The following is a 14,423-nucleotide window of genomic DNA, read 5'->3' on the forward strand; positions in this document are numbered from 1 at the left end:
CTCCCCATGCTATTACAACTATTCAGACAGACCGAGGTTCAGCTAGTCTTATTAAAATGCTACAGGGCGCACAGCCTGCTCCACATATGCTTGAAAAAAATGTGGATAATGCCAGTGAGGTAGAGATAGCTTGATTATAGAAGAAGTAGGCTATAATGTCTCACTCTTACCTAGTAGTTACTAAGGTAATGAGAGTTGAAGAACTATTATTCTCCTTCTCCCCCCAAAATTTTGATGAGTTACTTGACTCACAGCTTTGGGGAAATCCCCACAAAACTTACATCAGCTCATCCACGTCTTCATGTTTTACAGTTTTTGCACTTTGATTTTTTCCTGGAAATGTTACCATCAGTGATCACATCACTCTGAATTCTGAGCCTGGAACACATTAAAAAAAAAGGTTTATGTTTGTTTTGCTAAAAAAACAAAAAACAACAAAAACAACCACAAAATCACCTTTTGTTCTGTGTGTGTGATAAATACCTTGAAACGAATGTTGAATTTCACCTACTAACATTTCAAATGAGCATTTTTACTTGGGAAGCTCCTGCCACTCGCGGCGAATTTAATGAAAAAATTCCTGACTGCACGTTGCTGGAAGTGGATGATGTAAACATCTTCAGAATGTCAACATACTGACAAATGGCTCAAATAAAAAAGAGGCAGCAGAACTGCCAAAAACCCTTTAAAGATCAAAAAAATACACCATGAAATGCACAGCAGTGGCTGCAGTGGACACTTCTTATTGTTTCTAACACCTGATTTCACTTCACCTCTTTGTATGTTAAAACTTCGCACCTCTGCACAGCTGGTCGAGAAACCAACAGCACAAGCAGGAGTGGCCCACAGACCAGCTGTACAACTTTGTGCACTGCCTCCGTCTGACAACAAACCGTCAGCGAACCTGCTACTTCTGCTGGACCATAAATCTTGGTTAAGGCCTGATTTAGACTTCTGCTGTGAATCTTTGTAGAGCCTACCAAGTGGCCAATGCCACTACCGGCATTTATGCTTGTGCGTGGTGCATTATGTGTTACCTTGTGGTCATGTCCCAACATTTTATACGCAGTGCCAGCCGATAGAAACTCACTTCTGGGTCTCCATTCTTTGTTGTGGTCTCCCCCCCCCCCCCCAGAGTCTTTCAATTTTTTCCACTCCTTTGTACATTCCCTCACATCCATTCAGACAGTTTTGGCAATGTTCCTACAGGATGTTGCTGACTTCTAAGGATGCCAGGCTCCTTATATTGAGACAATCGTTGTTCTTGTCTTTCCAACAAATATAAAAAATATTGAGAAAGTAGCAGGAGATGCACAGGAGGAATTGCTAGTACTGAAAATGGCAATCACTATGGTTACAGGCTGCATCAACATGATATGCAGTTACATTTCTACAGCGGTAAAGGTCAGGTTACATCGTAGGGTTTCAGAGGGGTTTGTGCTAACAACATAGTTTCGTGACAGATTTTCCGCTGAAACATAAATATTCAGTAAACCTCATAATGGTTGAACCTGTGGTTGTGTATCGGGGTCAGTGCGTGGAGTCAGAGGCCATTCAAACAGCAGCTGTGAACCCATTCAGCACACCTTAATAGCCTTAGAATTGATGCTTTATTATACAAATATCAAAGTTTTGATGACCATCGAGCTTTACAGGAAGCTTTGTTCGACCTTCAAAATAAAAGCTCCAACAAATTTTGTGCTGCCCCTCATGGGCACTACATGATGCTGGATTTTCTGAGATTTTAAGACAAAAGCTCATAAATAATAAAATTACATTTTGATGAATGTTTTTAGCTGTCTCTTCCATAGACACAGATTTATTATTGACATGGTTATTAACACTAAACAAATTAGGAAAGAACTTGAAAGTAAATCCTCACAAATATTAATGTCACTTATCTGGGCTTATAGAAAGTGCTGGCTTTTCTATATATAATTAAGTATTCCCTGGCTGCCTTGCCAGTGGCTGTCTGTCTCTGTAGAATCATACATTAAACGTGCTGATAAGCACTAATGTCACCTGCATCCCAACTGTCTTAGATAAGGTTGTTTTGGCAACACACGAGGAACAGGCTGGCAGGGATCTCGGATGTTTCCACAGCACAGCGGAGAAGAGTGACAAGGAGTGGGGCTGCACGTGGTGGCCAAGACTGGCGAGTGTGCAGCACAGAGGGGGCTGACGGACAGGCTGCTGATGGATTAGGTGGTAAGCCTGGCAGAGGGCTGCCCTTTCTAGATGGAAGCCTGCCTGATGCACAGTGGTGATTAAAATATAAAACTGAAGGGTGGGGAGTGTGCTCAGGCTCTCATAAAAACAACTGAAAGAAACGCTGCTGAGCAGACGCATGACTGAGCAAAACAGTGGAAGTGGATATGGAGCCATGAGGCTGGAAAATACTTGATCCAAGAGCAGCAGCAGCACAGGCCATCAACCTGGAAGCACGGAAGGTGATCCAATCCAACACTGAGATGGATGCTTGAAAGAAATTTCCCCCGAAGCAGGCGGATAAGAGTGTACACAAAGCCAAGTGAAGTGAAAGCTCGCACACAAGAATTTCACTCACATGTACTGTACCAATGTACCTGCACATGTGATGTGACAATAAAAGTGATTTGATTTGATTTGATTTGAAAAGCTTAATTGTTTGCTCTTTGTAACCTAAAAAGGTGGTGTAATGGTGACAGCAATAGCTGCTGCATAATTCATCTGTTTGTTCCTCTGACTGCAGCAGGCTCCGCATTGGTCAACACTTTTATACAGTCTCGTCGTATTTAATTATTTAGATTTCTACCACTATAATGCACAAGCTCGTCAGCGAAAATCCATCATTTCTGTTGTGCTGCGCAGGATGACAAATTGCGTTACAGTTACCAGCCCTCAAGTGGCATTTTAGGACCAACAGACAAAACTACCGCCAAGCAAATCACCTTTCAGCAAGAGGATATTCAAATTCCAGTCTGAGAGCTATTACAGTTTTACTTTTTATTTGTATTTTCTTTAGAGTTTTTAATTTGCTTTTCAGTTAGTTTCCAGGGTGGAGTTGCTCATATCTGCAAACCCACTCTTTTTTGAAAATGTTCAGTTTCAGTGCAACATTTTGTGAAGGACGCTGACTCAAAGTCACATCGTTTTTAGTTCGATTTTTGTTATCGGCGGTCGTCTTTTGCTTTGTAAGCAGTCGTGAATTTATATTTACTTAATTGTAACTGTCTGCCCCAAATCTGCTTGTTAAGGCTGACATCATTAGCCAGGCCTAAACGTTCCTTCAGTTCAGCAAACAAACACTGAGGCCCTGTATCCAAAGCCTTCCATCTCCATTAAAATGATTAGTGTGTGTGTTCTCATAAGTGTTACAATAAGGTGTATGTCCAGGCATCCATGAAAAAGAGGATTTTTGCGGTTTAGCAAAGTTTCAAGTTGACACTGTGTTGGATTGACAGTTAAAAACTAAAAATGATATGCAATGTTCTCACTTAAGTATTTCTAACAAACTGGAATTTACAACACCGCTGTACCTTTGGATGTAAACAAAGACGTCCAAAGGGCTGGCTGGCATACAGTAATGCGCTACCTTATGTCTAACTACTGAGTAATACACTTTAGTACAAGCAATGTGTAATATGAGGGTGAAATTGTTCTCAATAGAAGTGCATGCAATTCCCCAGAGACAAATCTAATGATGTTGGAAGGAAGGAAGGAAGGAAAGAAGGAAGGAAGGAAGGAAGCTGTGGAAAACGAACAAAGCTTCAGCCAAGAGAACATCTGAGATGAACCTATCAGTAGCAAGAGGTTAGTCATTCGTATGTTGCTGCACAGGGCTGATCATAAGCTTAATGCAAGCTGAAAGCGATTCTTTCCTGAAGTGTTCCAATATTAGGTGTCTGAGGCTGGAGTGTACGGAGTGAGTTTTTATAAATGTAGCCTGAAGACATGCTACACTTGAACAATGCTTATAAGAAGGTGTAGAGGTTGAAACTGACAACCAAACATTGTTCAAGGGGCTAAAAAGTAAAATAAAATAGAAAATAAAAGATAAAAATCAAGCAAAACAGACGAGAGCCTCATCCAACGAAGGAGACTCTTGAACCCAAACACAGTCATGACAAATCTCTGAACAAGCAAATAACCTCTACGATTCAAGACCATCTGTTGGGAGTATGGACTGGCATACAGTGTGTGGACCGATTACTTCCAGTGCAGCTTTGTATCTGGATAGTGGAGAGACACTCAATAATTAAATCTTCAGAAAACCATTAGGAAAAGATGCTTTCTTTCCCAATATTACCCCCAGTGTATTCTGCTGCAATATCGTATAATATAATTTGCTGCTTTATTAGCACGGTTTTATAGGTACACGAAACTTTGAAAGCCAAGCTTAACCATCATGAACTGATGATAACATTTCAAGAAATTCACAAGTCGATCAACGTTTTATTTAACTCATCTGTAGCATCTAAATTTTTAAGTCACATTGCTTGTATCTTTACAGCTCAGTCTATTTAGAGTCAGACTGTCAAACTCACTTTAGTTCATGGGCAACATGCAGTCCAAATTGATCTCATGTGGGCCAGAAAGGTAAAACCACCGCACAAGAAAGCGTCACTCCAAATTTTTCCCTTTCTTTGGTGTAAACAAATTAATTTTTAAAGCCTTCACCCAGGCCACAAATGGGATTTTAAAGAAACGGTGAACCCTTTAAAAACGTCTCATAGAACAAAAGGCATAATTCCGTGTTAAATATTTTTTCTAATTCAATGAGTAATCCATTCAGAAAACAGCCTGAGATATCTTAAGTAGGGCTGAACGATTATGGAAAATAATCTAATTGCGATTTTTTGCCCCAATATTGCGATTGCGATGCGATATGCGATTATTTTTTAAGGTCTTTGTCTTCTGTATTATTAAACAAAGACAAGCAATACATCATATAGTATGGCCAATACTATATTACATTAATTTTAAACTGTTCTTTCCTGGAAGACAGACCTCTGTTATGATGACATGAGGTGATGCATGAATTGATGACTGACATTTTTATTTAACTTCTTCAATCACAACAGTATATTTGAACATACACAATAGTTTATTTTTAGCTTACAAACATCTGAGCATAAAGTGCTGACAAGGAACCCTGGTGTAAACATTAAAATGAAAGTCAGTACAATGTGCAGATTGCAGAAATATACATAAACAAAATCAGTGGCTTTACCACACTCAGTTTTTCGACATCTGTGAACTACTAGACAGTCATTCAATTAAAAAATAATATTAAATAAATAAAACTAATAAATAAAAAATACACACATCTTACTGATCTCTGCAGTCAGTAACATTACACATAAAGTGCAAACATAATAGCAATTGTATAAACACACACACAAACACGCCTTTAAAGTTTAAAGGCGTGAAATTGGACGGTCTAGTTCTGATTAGCGTCACCGCTGTCTCGGTGGAGTTTAATAAACTCGGCCGTCTGCTTCTTGCTATCTAAAATATAACCAGACACTGGTGTAAATTCTCGACTGTCTCATACTTCTGTTTAATAAGTTTTCTGTTTGACGTTTAGTCAGCTGTGTGAAAACCAAGGAGGAACCCACCCGGGGGATTAATAAAGTTTTATTTTATCTAATCTAATAACTTTAATCTCAGCCAAACCGATTTACTCACGAACAAACAAAACACTGAAAAAAGCCCAACAATAACATTTTTAGGTTGTCTAAGTGACTTATATATTACGTTTAACCCGAGCAGCGAAACTCCGCGGTGATCTGAAAATGATGTGCCGGGAGTTGTGCCGTTCTCGGCCGCATCAGTAACCCTCGAGCTCCCGGCTAGCTGTCGAGCTGGTGGGTAGCAGACACCTCTGAAAACGTCGAAGCACTTTTGCAAATATGGGATATCTTGATAAACCGAGCAGATATTTGATGTTTACACAACTACTTTCTCGCCTGAAAATATGTTAAAAGTTTATTTTGTGACCCAGAAAGATTAGTATGAGTAATTTTAAAACTTAGTAGCGGCCGCCATTGCTGGAAACTGGAGTTTGGCTGGGCCGCGCTATGAATTCTGGGATATGGTAGTAATTTGGACAGCCTTCGGCGCGTCGCTGTGACGTAATCGGTCTACAAATGCGGCCTCAGGAGGATGCAGCCCATGAATTGTATAATATAATCGCAGTATAATCGCAGCCTTTGCGGTTAGAAAATTGCACTTGATCATGTCGCGATATTATCGCAAATGCGATATATCGTTCAGCCCTAATCTTAAGAAATATAAATGAAGTTTAAAACTGTATTTCGGTTTTCCACATTCATTGAGTCTAATATCAGCACATGTACCTTCACAGCAGAAAGGTACAAAACCTTCACGAACTCTACATGTTACTCAAAAGGATTAACAATGCGCTTCATCAAGAAACTGTAGTATTAAAGACTTCCACACTATGCAAAGCCAGGTAGATCCTTTGATGGTCTAGTTCTGGCCCCCCATATGCATGTTTAATGTGCTGTTAAACAGGGTCACTTTTTGAAAAAAAAGGAGTGAAAAACACATTAAACTTACACCAAAACACTGCTGGTAAATTACAAAGCAGATAATATGTATAATAAGGTGGCCTAGACATTACGCAACGACTTCATCTAGATGCACACAAAAACAAATTAGAAAAGGTTCATTTTAATTCACTTTACAAGACCAGCCCGCCTGCCTTAGGGGCCAAAATTATATACTCAACAGCAATAACTCAGACTGAGATATTACCCAGACCTCTGCAGCTATAAATCAAGCCCAAGCCTTTCAAAATCAAGTGGCAACAGCGCTGCTACATTTACTGTGAAGAGAAACAGAAACTTCAGCAGGCATCATAAAAAATGGGTTTTTGTTATTGATGTCTGCAGATAAATCCAGTCAAAGCCCTGAGTAGTCAGAGGTCAATGTCAGCCTCACATGAGTGACTGCAGGGATTTAAAGACTGGCTGCAGGTGCACAAGTCTGCACACCTGCAGCAGGTAGGTAGACTTCTGTGTTTGGACTCTGCTGGAAAGACAAACACAACTTTAAGCCTAAAATGCCACTAAGTGTCCTAAAGTAAACACATCCTTTTACGAGCAATCAAATCACTTAGGTAATGCCTATGTGTCTGCATCTTCATTCCCTGCCAAACACAATAGAGATGCAGTGGAAAGTTCTTGGTGCAGGGAAGGAGTGGGGGGCCCCAGCTGAACCACAATGGCTGCATTATTAGACCCACACAGTTGTAGATGCCATTTGCTGGACACTTGTGGATACTTTGAGTAAGCTACAACTTAATCTGTTTTCTGAGATGATGGGGTGATTCCTAAGAGGTAGGATATGGCTTGTCCCGGGGTCAGGTGCAATCTTCAGCGGCTTCACTGTGACAACGCCTTTGTCTCGAAACCCCTTCTCCTCTATCACTTTCACTTTAGGCTAACTTATTATTTTTAACATTTAACTTGAAAGAGTTCTTTCCCTTGAACGTCTCATAGAAAACTTCCAAACCGCCCGACCCTCTCTTCCCTCGGGTCTTATTTACGCCTATTCGGGGGGACCGTTAATCACGGCTTTAGCTAGCGAGTTACTGCACTTCCACAGAGCTGTCGGCCGGCCTTCTAGCAAGGAAGAAGGTAATAATGTACAAGATATTTTTTCTTCGCCTGGTCTCGAAAATATAAAACAGATAAAAACATTCCTACGTACCCTCCGCCCGAGTACGAAGATCAGACATCGTTCTCTGGACGGGCGGCATCTCTCCACGCAGAGCCGGGCAACGGCACCTGTCAAGTGGCCGCGGTGTTGGTTCTGCCCCGTGTGTTCTGGCTGCTGCTCCTCAACCGTCAAAGAATTTCAAAATTACGGCTAAAAAATCAAAATCTCTCTCATGCGGATTGAGCTGATGCGTGTTCACTGCTGATGAGAGATTTACATAAGGAATTGCCAACTTTCATTTCCCGGTTGGTGACAGAACCATGCTCAGGAGCCCACCGCTTCATGCATCGCCCAGCATCTCGGTTCGCACGGCGGACTGAAGCCGTCAGACGCCCCCCTGGTATAGTAAGAGTGGACACGGACTAACCATGAACTGAAGTGAGGGGGACGTTGCCGCTTCACATTATGGACTGTACCATTTGCAGAAATAGCGGGAGGGGTTAACACATTAACATAACCGTAATTACGCCTTGGCTAGAATTAAAAGAAGTGATAGAAATAATATTTATCTGATAATATCGAGAGGCTAAAGTGCTGTACTTCAATCCCCGTCGCCCATAATCATTAAAATGCTAGATTATTGTTTTAAAATGGCCTTGAAACTGCTGGTTGGCGTAAGCACATCCCCCCTTCGCGGTAGACATACACATGTTGGGAGTTGGCTTATTAGAACAGAATCATGTTTTCGTGTATCAAACGTGCTTTGTGCACCATCAGCAAATAGAAATCACTATTTAATGGACCGGTATGCATAAAACTACAGTAGGAGATTTTGTTTTATAAAACAAAATTCATTTCCATTCATGGAAAGTACCCGTTCATCTCTATTATCTATTTATTTATTGCAATACACGCCACTATATCTGTACATCTGTCGGTACAACTCACCTATTCAAACATAGGTGAGTATATTACAAAAAGCACATATTTTTTCCTAATTACTTCTTGGTTTTCATTGCTGTTGTTAATGTGTCACTTCTCAGATAAGCGTAATTCATAGCACAGTGGTTATTATTTAATAAGTATAAATCGTGGCAAATAAAGATGAACACTGAATACTGACATTTTGAGAAAGAGAGTTGGTTACAAAAGCACTGCCAACATTAATAGCTGGGGTTAAAGCTTACCCCCAAGTATCATTTTACAAGATTACACATTGTTAGATTTTATCAGTGGTTAATATTTAACAAAAATCATGTGCTCATAAAAGTTGGTTTTCTCCTTTTACTCTTGCTTTGTTTTTCTCAATTAGAGGCACTCAAGTGACACATAAGCTTTACAGTGTCATTAATTCCATTTATGGCCATTTTATTCAATGTGTGTGATTATTTTGTGGATTTTGCTCTTGCAAAAATGACCCTAATCCTATTCAAATAGTGATGAAACACTGATATCCAGGAAGTGTTAACCTTTGAATCGCTAAAGCAATAAAAACTGTCTTATAGTGACAGAAATAAGATGTTAATATATTGTACCACACATGTATGAAGTAAAGGACGTGTTTGAATTACTGCACTGTACTTTCCGTTAAACGCAGGAAAAAAATGCACTGATAGAGAACTGCAATCAATCTGCAAGTCACTCTGATGCTGCAACAGTTACCATTATTCACCAGCATTCAATATGTACGCACAACAAAAATACACATGGTTCATCTATACAGAGACTTTAATAAGTCCTGAGGCTTTACCTTCAGCATAATCTTTTGCAGAGAAAAAGAAACTGACAAAAATGTCTGTATGGATTGGCCACTCTGGCACACGGGTGTTGTGTCAAAACTAATGTCTCTGATCAATAGAACAGTGCATTTTTCTTTACAAGTACCCAAACTAATGAAATAAATTATCAGTCATCTCCACAATAAGCAGTTCTGGGAAGATGTAAAAATAAACTCATGCAAAAAAGCAACAAATGAAAGAGTTTTGAAGTGACAGATTGGTGAAAACACTGTCAAAAATAACAGGATCAAACAGTTGTAAACAGACTGTAGTATAAGTCACCGTGTTATTATGTGATTATTGTCTAGAGATGAGCTCAGCAGAAGATCTAATCCAGGGTGACTTACTCTAGCTCTCATCAGTGTCACTCGCCTGTCATGAATCTGCTCTAACTTGGACGATCGGGAACCTGAAATAGGACTTAAAGGACAATATACATGCAAAAGAACGAGGCTGTGCTGCCTGTCTGCTGTGCATACAGCAAATCAAAGTGGGTCCTCTTTCCCTCTGCAGTTGGAATGCAAATCACACTGGAGACAGCATTTGTACAGCACCAGCACCACTGCAGTTGCTTGAGAGAACTGCAGATACACTACAGCTGTCTGATGTCTATTTCTCACCAACAGTATTTCCACAGTTCTTTTTGTTCCAGCTGAGAGATTCAGTGCATATTTTCATCTGATCTAAAACTCTTTGATGGGAATGATTTAGGAGGCTCTCCTCCTATTTTTATCCTTATTCCTGTATAAATTAAAATCATTTCACTGTGGTGGGGATTAGAGGGAAATGAGATTATACTTCTACATGTTCGGCTGCACATCTTCCACACAAAGTCTGCAGACTGTGTTCTTGGGGGGGGGGGGGGGGGGGGGGGGTCACCTTCAGTGGCACTGTAAGTCCTCTTCTCAGCAGGAAAAGAGGAAAAACAAAACACACAATGTTTTGCATGAGGTCAAGATGAACTGCATCCAAAATACCTGAACATCTTCACCTCCTCCTCCTCTTACTAGAGAGACACATCTCTCCCAAAGATTTCCTTTCTCTCCCCCCACTCCTAATTCAACATCAGCTCGCCACCATAGGGATTTGGCTCTGTAGCTCCCATGGTTGCTAAGCAACAGTGACAAGAAGCCTGCCTCTTCGATTATGTGCGAGTTGCTCTGGTTTTCTGTCTTATAGCACATCCAGTCCAAACAATGAATCATTCAAGCAGCCGTCCAAATTTGTACCACCGTCGAAATCTGTGTCAGTTTCAAACGGAAAGAGTGTTTTTATCCGTTTATTTATATCTTTATCAGAGTGACCTAAAAAGACTTCTTTACTCTTTTGATCAAATATAGAAGTGTAAATATACCTACAATGAGAGTGTCTGTGATCAAAATTAAAGTAAAGAATCAGTGGGACTTCAGAAAATCATAGAATTAATATTTTAAATCAGCTATAAGTTCAGAATCAGAATCAGAATCAGAATCAGAATACTTTATTGATCCCTGGGGGAAATTATTTTTTGTTACAGTGCTCCATTTTAAACCAACATTAAGACAAGACAGACAATACGCTAACTAAGAATAGTACAATATATACATATATATACATACATACATACATAAGTCACTTATAAATAAATATTTGGAAAAGAAACATGTGTAGTTGTAGCAGCAAACAGTGTGTTAAGTGGATGCGTTGTACAGGGAGATGGCCACAGGCAGGAATGATTTCCTGTGTCGTTCAGTGGTGCTTTTCGGTAATCTCAGTCTCTCACTGAACGAGCTCCTGTGGCTGACCAACATGTCATGGAGTGGGTGGGAGGTGTTATCCAACATTGTCTTTATCTTGGACAGCATCCGCCTCTCCGACACCACCTTGAGGGAGTCCAGCTCCATCTCCACAACATTGCTGGCCTTACGGATCAGTTTATTAAGTCTGTTGGCATCTGCGACCCTCAGCCTGCTCCCCCAGCATGCAACAGCATAGAGGATCGCACTGGCCACCACAGACTCATAGAAAATCCTCAGCATTTTCTGGCAGATGTTGAAGGACCTCAGTCGCCTCAAAAAATAGAGACGACTCTGGCCCTTCCTGTAAAGTGCTGTGGTGTTTTTAGCCCAGTCCAGTTTATTGTCAATGTGAACTCCAAGGTATTTATAGTCCTCCACAATGTCAACACTGACCCCCTGGATTGAAACAGGGGTCAAGTGTTTCCTGGTCTTCCTGAAGTCCACGATCAGTTCCTTGGTCTTTGCCACGTTGAGCTGCAGATGATTCTGCTCACACCACGTGACAAAGGAGTCGACCACAGCCCGGTACTCTGTCTCATCATCCCTGCTGATGCATCCAACCACCGCAGAAAACTTCTGAAGATGGCAGGTCTCTGTGCAGTGGCTGAAGTCTGTGGTGTAGAGGGTGAAGAGGAAGGGGGAGAGGACAGTCCCCTGTGGTGCCCCTGTGTTGCTAATCACCTTGTCAGACACACACTGTGGGAGACGTACATATTGTGGTCTTCCTGTCAGGTAATCAACAATCCAGGACACCAGAGAAGCATCCACCTGCATCGCTGCTAACTTATCACCCAGGAGGGTCGGCCTGATGGTGTTGAAAGCACTGGAAAAGTCAAAAAACATGACCCTCACAGTGCTCGCCGGCTGGTCCAGATGGGTGTAGACACGATTGAGCAGGTAGATGATGGCGTCCTCTGTTCCGAGACGAGGCTGATAAGCGAACTGAAGGGGATCCAGATGTGGTCTTACTAGCACGATTGCATATGGGCGCCATGGTAAACCAGCCTACAGTGAAGTAAAGGTAGATCCACTGTAGCCTAAGTGCTCTATGGAAACTGTCACCAACATGCTCTAATACAGTGGGGGAACGATTATCTGATCAGCGGCTGAATTGGTCAGTTTGCTCAACTACAAAGAAATGAGCAGTTTCTCGTTTTTATTGTAGTTTCATTTTGAGAGACAGAATATCAACTAAAAATCATGAAAAAGCATGTTACAAACAAAAGGTCATAAATTGAGTTGCTGTCATTGAGTGAAATAAGCATTTGATTCCCAAACAAAAAATGAAGTAGTACTTGTTGGAGAAACCCTTGTTGGCAAATGGTGTAGTTGGTCACCAGATTTGCACACATATCAGGAGAGATTCTGGCCCATTAGTCTTTAAAGAAACTCTCTAAGTCCTTCACATTTCTTGGCTGTCACTTTCTTCAGCCACCAGTCTGGAGACTGAAAAGGCCACTCCATGATCTTAATGGGCTTCTTCTTTAGCCCCTCCTTTGTTGTCTTGAGTATGTGTTTTGTGTCATCATCATGCTGGAAAACCATCTTCAGTGTTCTGGCTGAAGGAAGGAGGTTCTTGTCTGAGATTTTACACTATATGGACCCATCTATTGGCACATCAATGCGGTGAAGTCGTCCCCAAAGCCTAACTTTTCCACCTCCATGCATGGATCATGTTCTTTGGATCATACTCAGCACTTCTTTACCTTCTAACACACCAGGCTGAGTTAATGTCAAAGAGCTCGATTTTGGTTTCATCTGGCCACATCACTTTCTCCCAAGCCTTCTCTGAATCATTAACATGTTCACTGGCAAAGTCCTGTACTTGCATTCTTGTGGAAGGTCTATAAACTTGTCCTTGACGTCCTCTGACAGCTCTATGGTCTTGCCTATGGTGGTTAAAAGGTTTATCTGTAATAGATTGGTTGATTGACTATCATCTGTGCACCACATGGGCACACAACTAGAATTCTGGCTGGTTTGTAGGGGTTTAAATCCTTATTTCACTCAGTGACATATAAATCAATTTATTACTGCGATGTGTTTTTTCTGGATCCTTGGTTGATATTTTGTCTCTTAACAAAATTAGAGCTTGTTCATTTTTTTTTTTTTAAATTGAGCAAACTTAAAAATTTAACAGGGACTTAATCTCAGGTTTTAGCTTTTAAGTTTTCATAATTTTTCTTTTTGCTGAAGGTCATACACTCTGATCAGTGGAAATTTTCAGTTTACTTTAAAAGCCTTTTTCTGGCTGAGGTAGTTGCATGGCTTAAAGACTTGCAGTGTTGCTCTACCAGCAGACCACTTTGATCCAGATTGAAATACCTCTACAAATATTGGAAAATATGCGATGAGATATAGTAAAAGTCATCGATGCCCCTTAGAATAACAGTTTGGTGAACCTATTTTGATAGACATCAGCTTCCAGCATGCTTTTTGGTGACTCTGAAGTGAAGACTTTGCAAGATAAACATGGCCACGTAAAGATGATGCACAGCCAGCTATCTGGAGTTTGGCTAACTGACAAAATTCTGCTACAACACTACAAACTGTTCAGAGAAATGTTGAGCAAATGCATTAAAAAAACATGCAGAAACAGGGCTGTCTCTGGCTGCTGCTGAATATAACATGACAACTATACAAGTCCTCGCTTTAACTTAAATCAGAAGCACCTGATAAGCCCCAGTAACCTGTCTCTAAAAGCCTCGCTGTCACTTTCCCTGCATCAAACTAAAATGAATTTGTAGTGTCCTCCAGAGATAGCTCACAAAAATCATCCTGAATAACCAGCTTATAAATGATGATGTGTGTAAGCCCCTATCTGGGGGCTCTTTGCTTCTGCAGGAAAATACTTTGAGCCACTTTGCTGCTGCCTAGAGAGAAAATACTACGGCCGCTTAAACCCTGCAACAACTTCACTGGATCCTATCCCAGAAGGTATTAAAAAGGTATCGGTGCTTACAGTGGAGGATAAAAAAGAGGATATTTTCCTCACTGGTATCTTCACTATATTTGTGTAAGTAACCCAAATTAGGAGGAAATTTAAATCTTTATAAGAGTTACATCCTTACACAAAGAAAACTCGTTGAATGAACTGTCTTTCAGGTACACTTTAATTAAAATTTTGTGCTCTGAAGCAATAAAAAGAAAGTTGGGATCCACTGATTTCTCTCTTTTTTGTTTGTTAAAAGTTAAAGTT

At 40.6% G+C, this 14,423-nt stretch overlaps 1 protein-coding gene across 2 annotated transcripts in view; it reads right to left on the reverse strand.

Moving 5' to 3' along the window:
* The window catches only part of atp8a1 (ATPase phospholipid transporting 8A1), a 119,325-nt gene extending 111,246 nt beyond the window's left edge, over positions 1-8,079 (reverse strand). For both annotated transcript variants that reach the window (XM_080900484.1, XM_080900485.1), the window contains exon 1: positions 7,720-8,079. In XM_080900484.1, the coding sequence (XP_080756610.1) occupies positions 7,720-7,768 (49 nt within the window). In that variant the 5' untranslated portion in view covers positions 7,769-8,079. The remainder of the gene's footprint in view (positions 1-7,719) is intronic.
* Positions 8,080-14,423: the final 6,344 nt, after the last annotated feature.

The sequence above is a fragment of the Rhamphochromis sp. 'chilingali' genome (assembly GCF_963969265.1).
Source record: "Rhamphochromis sp. 'chilingali' genome assembly, chromosome: 13".
NCBI lineage: Eukaryota > Metazoa > Chordata > Actinopteri > Cichliformes > Cichlidae > Rhamphochromis > Rhamphochromis sp. 'chilingali'.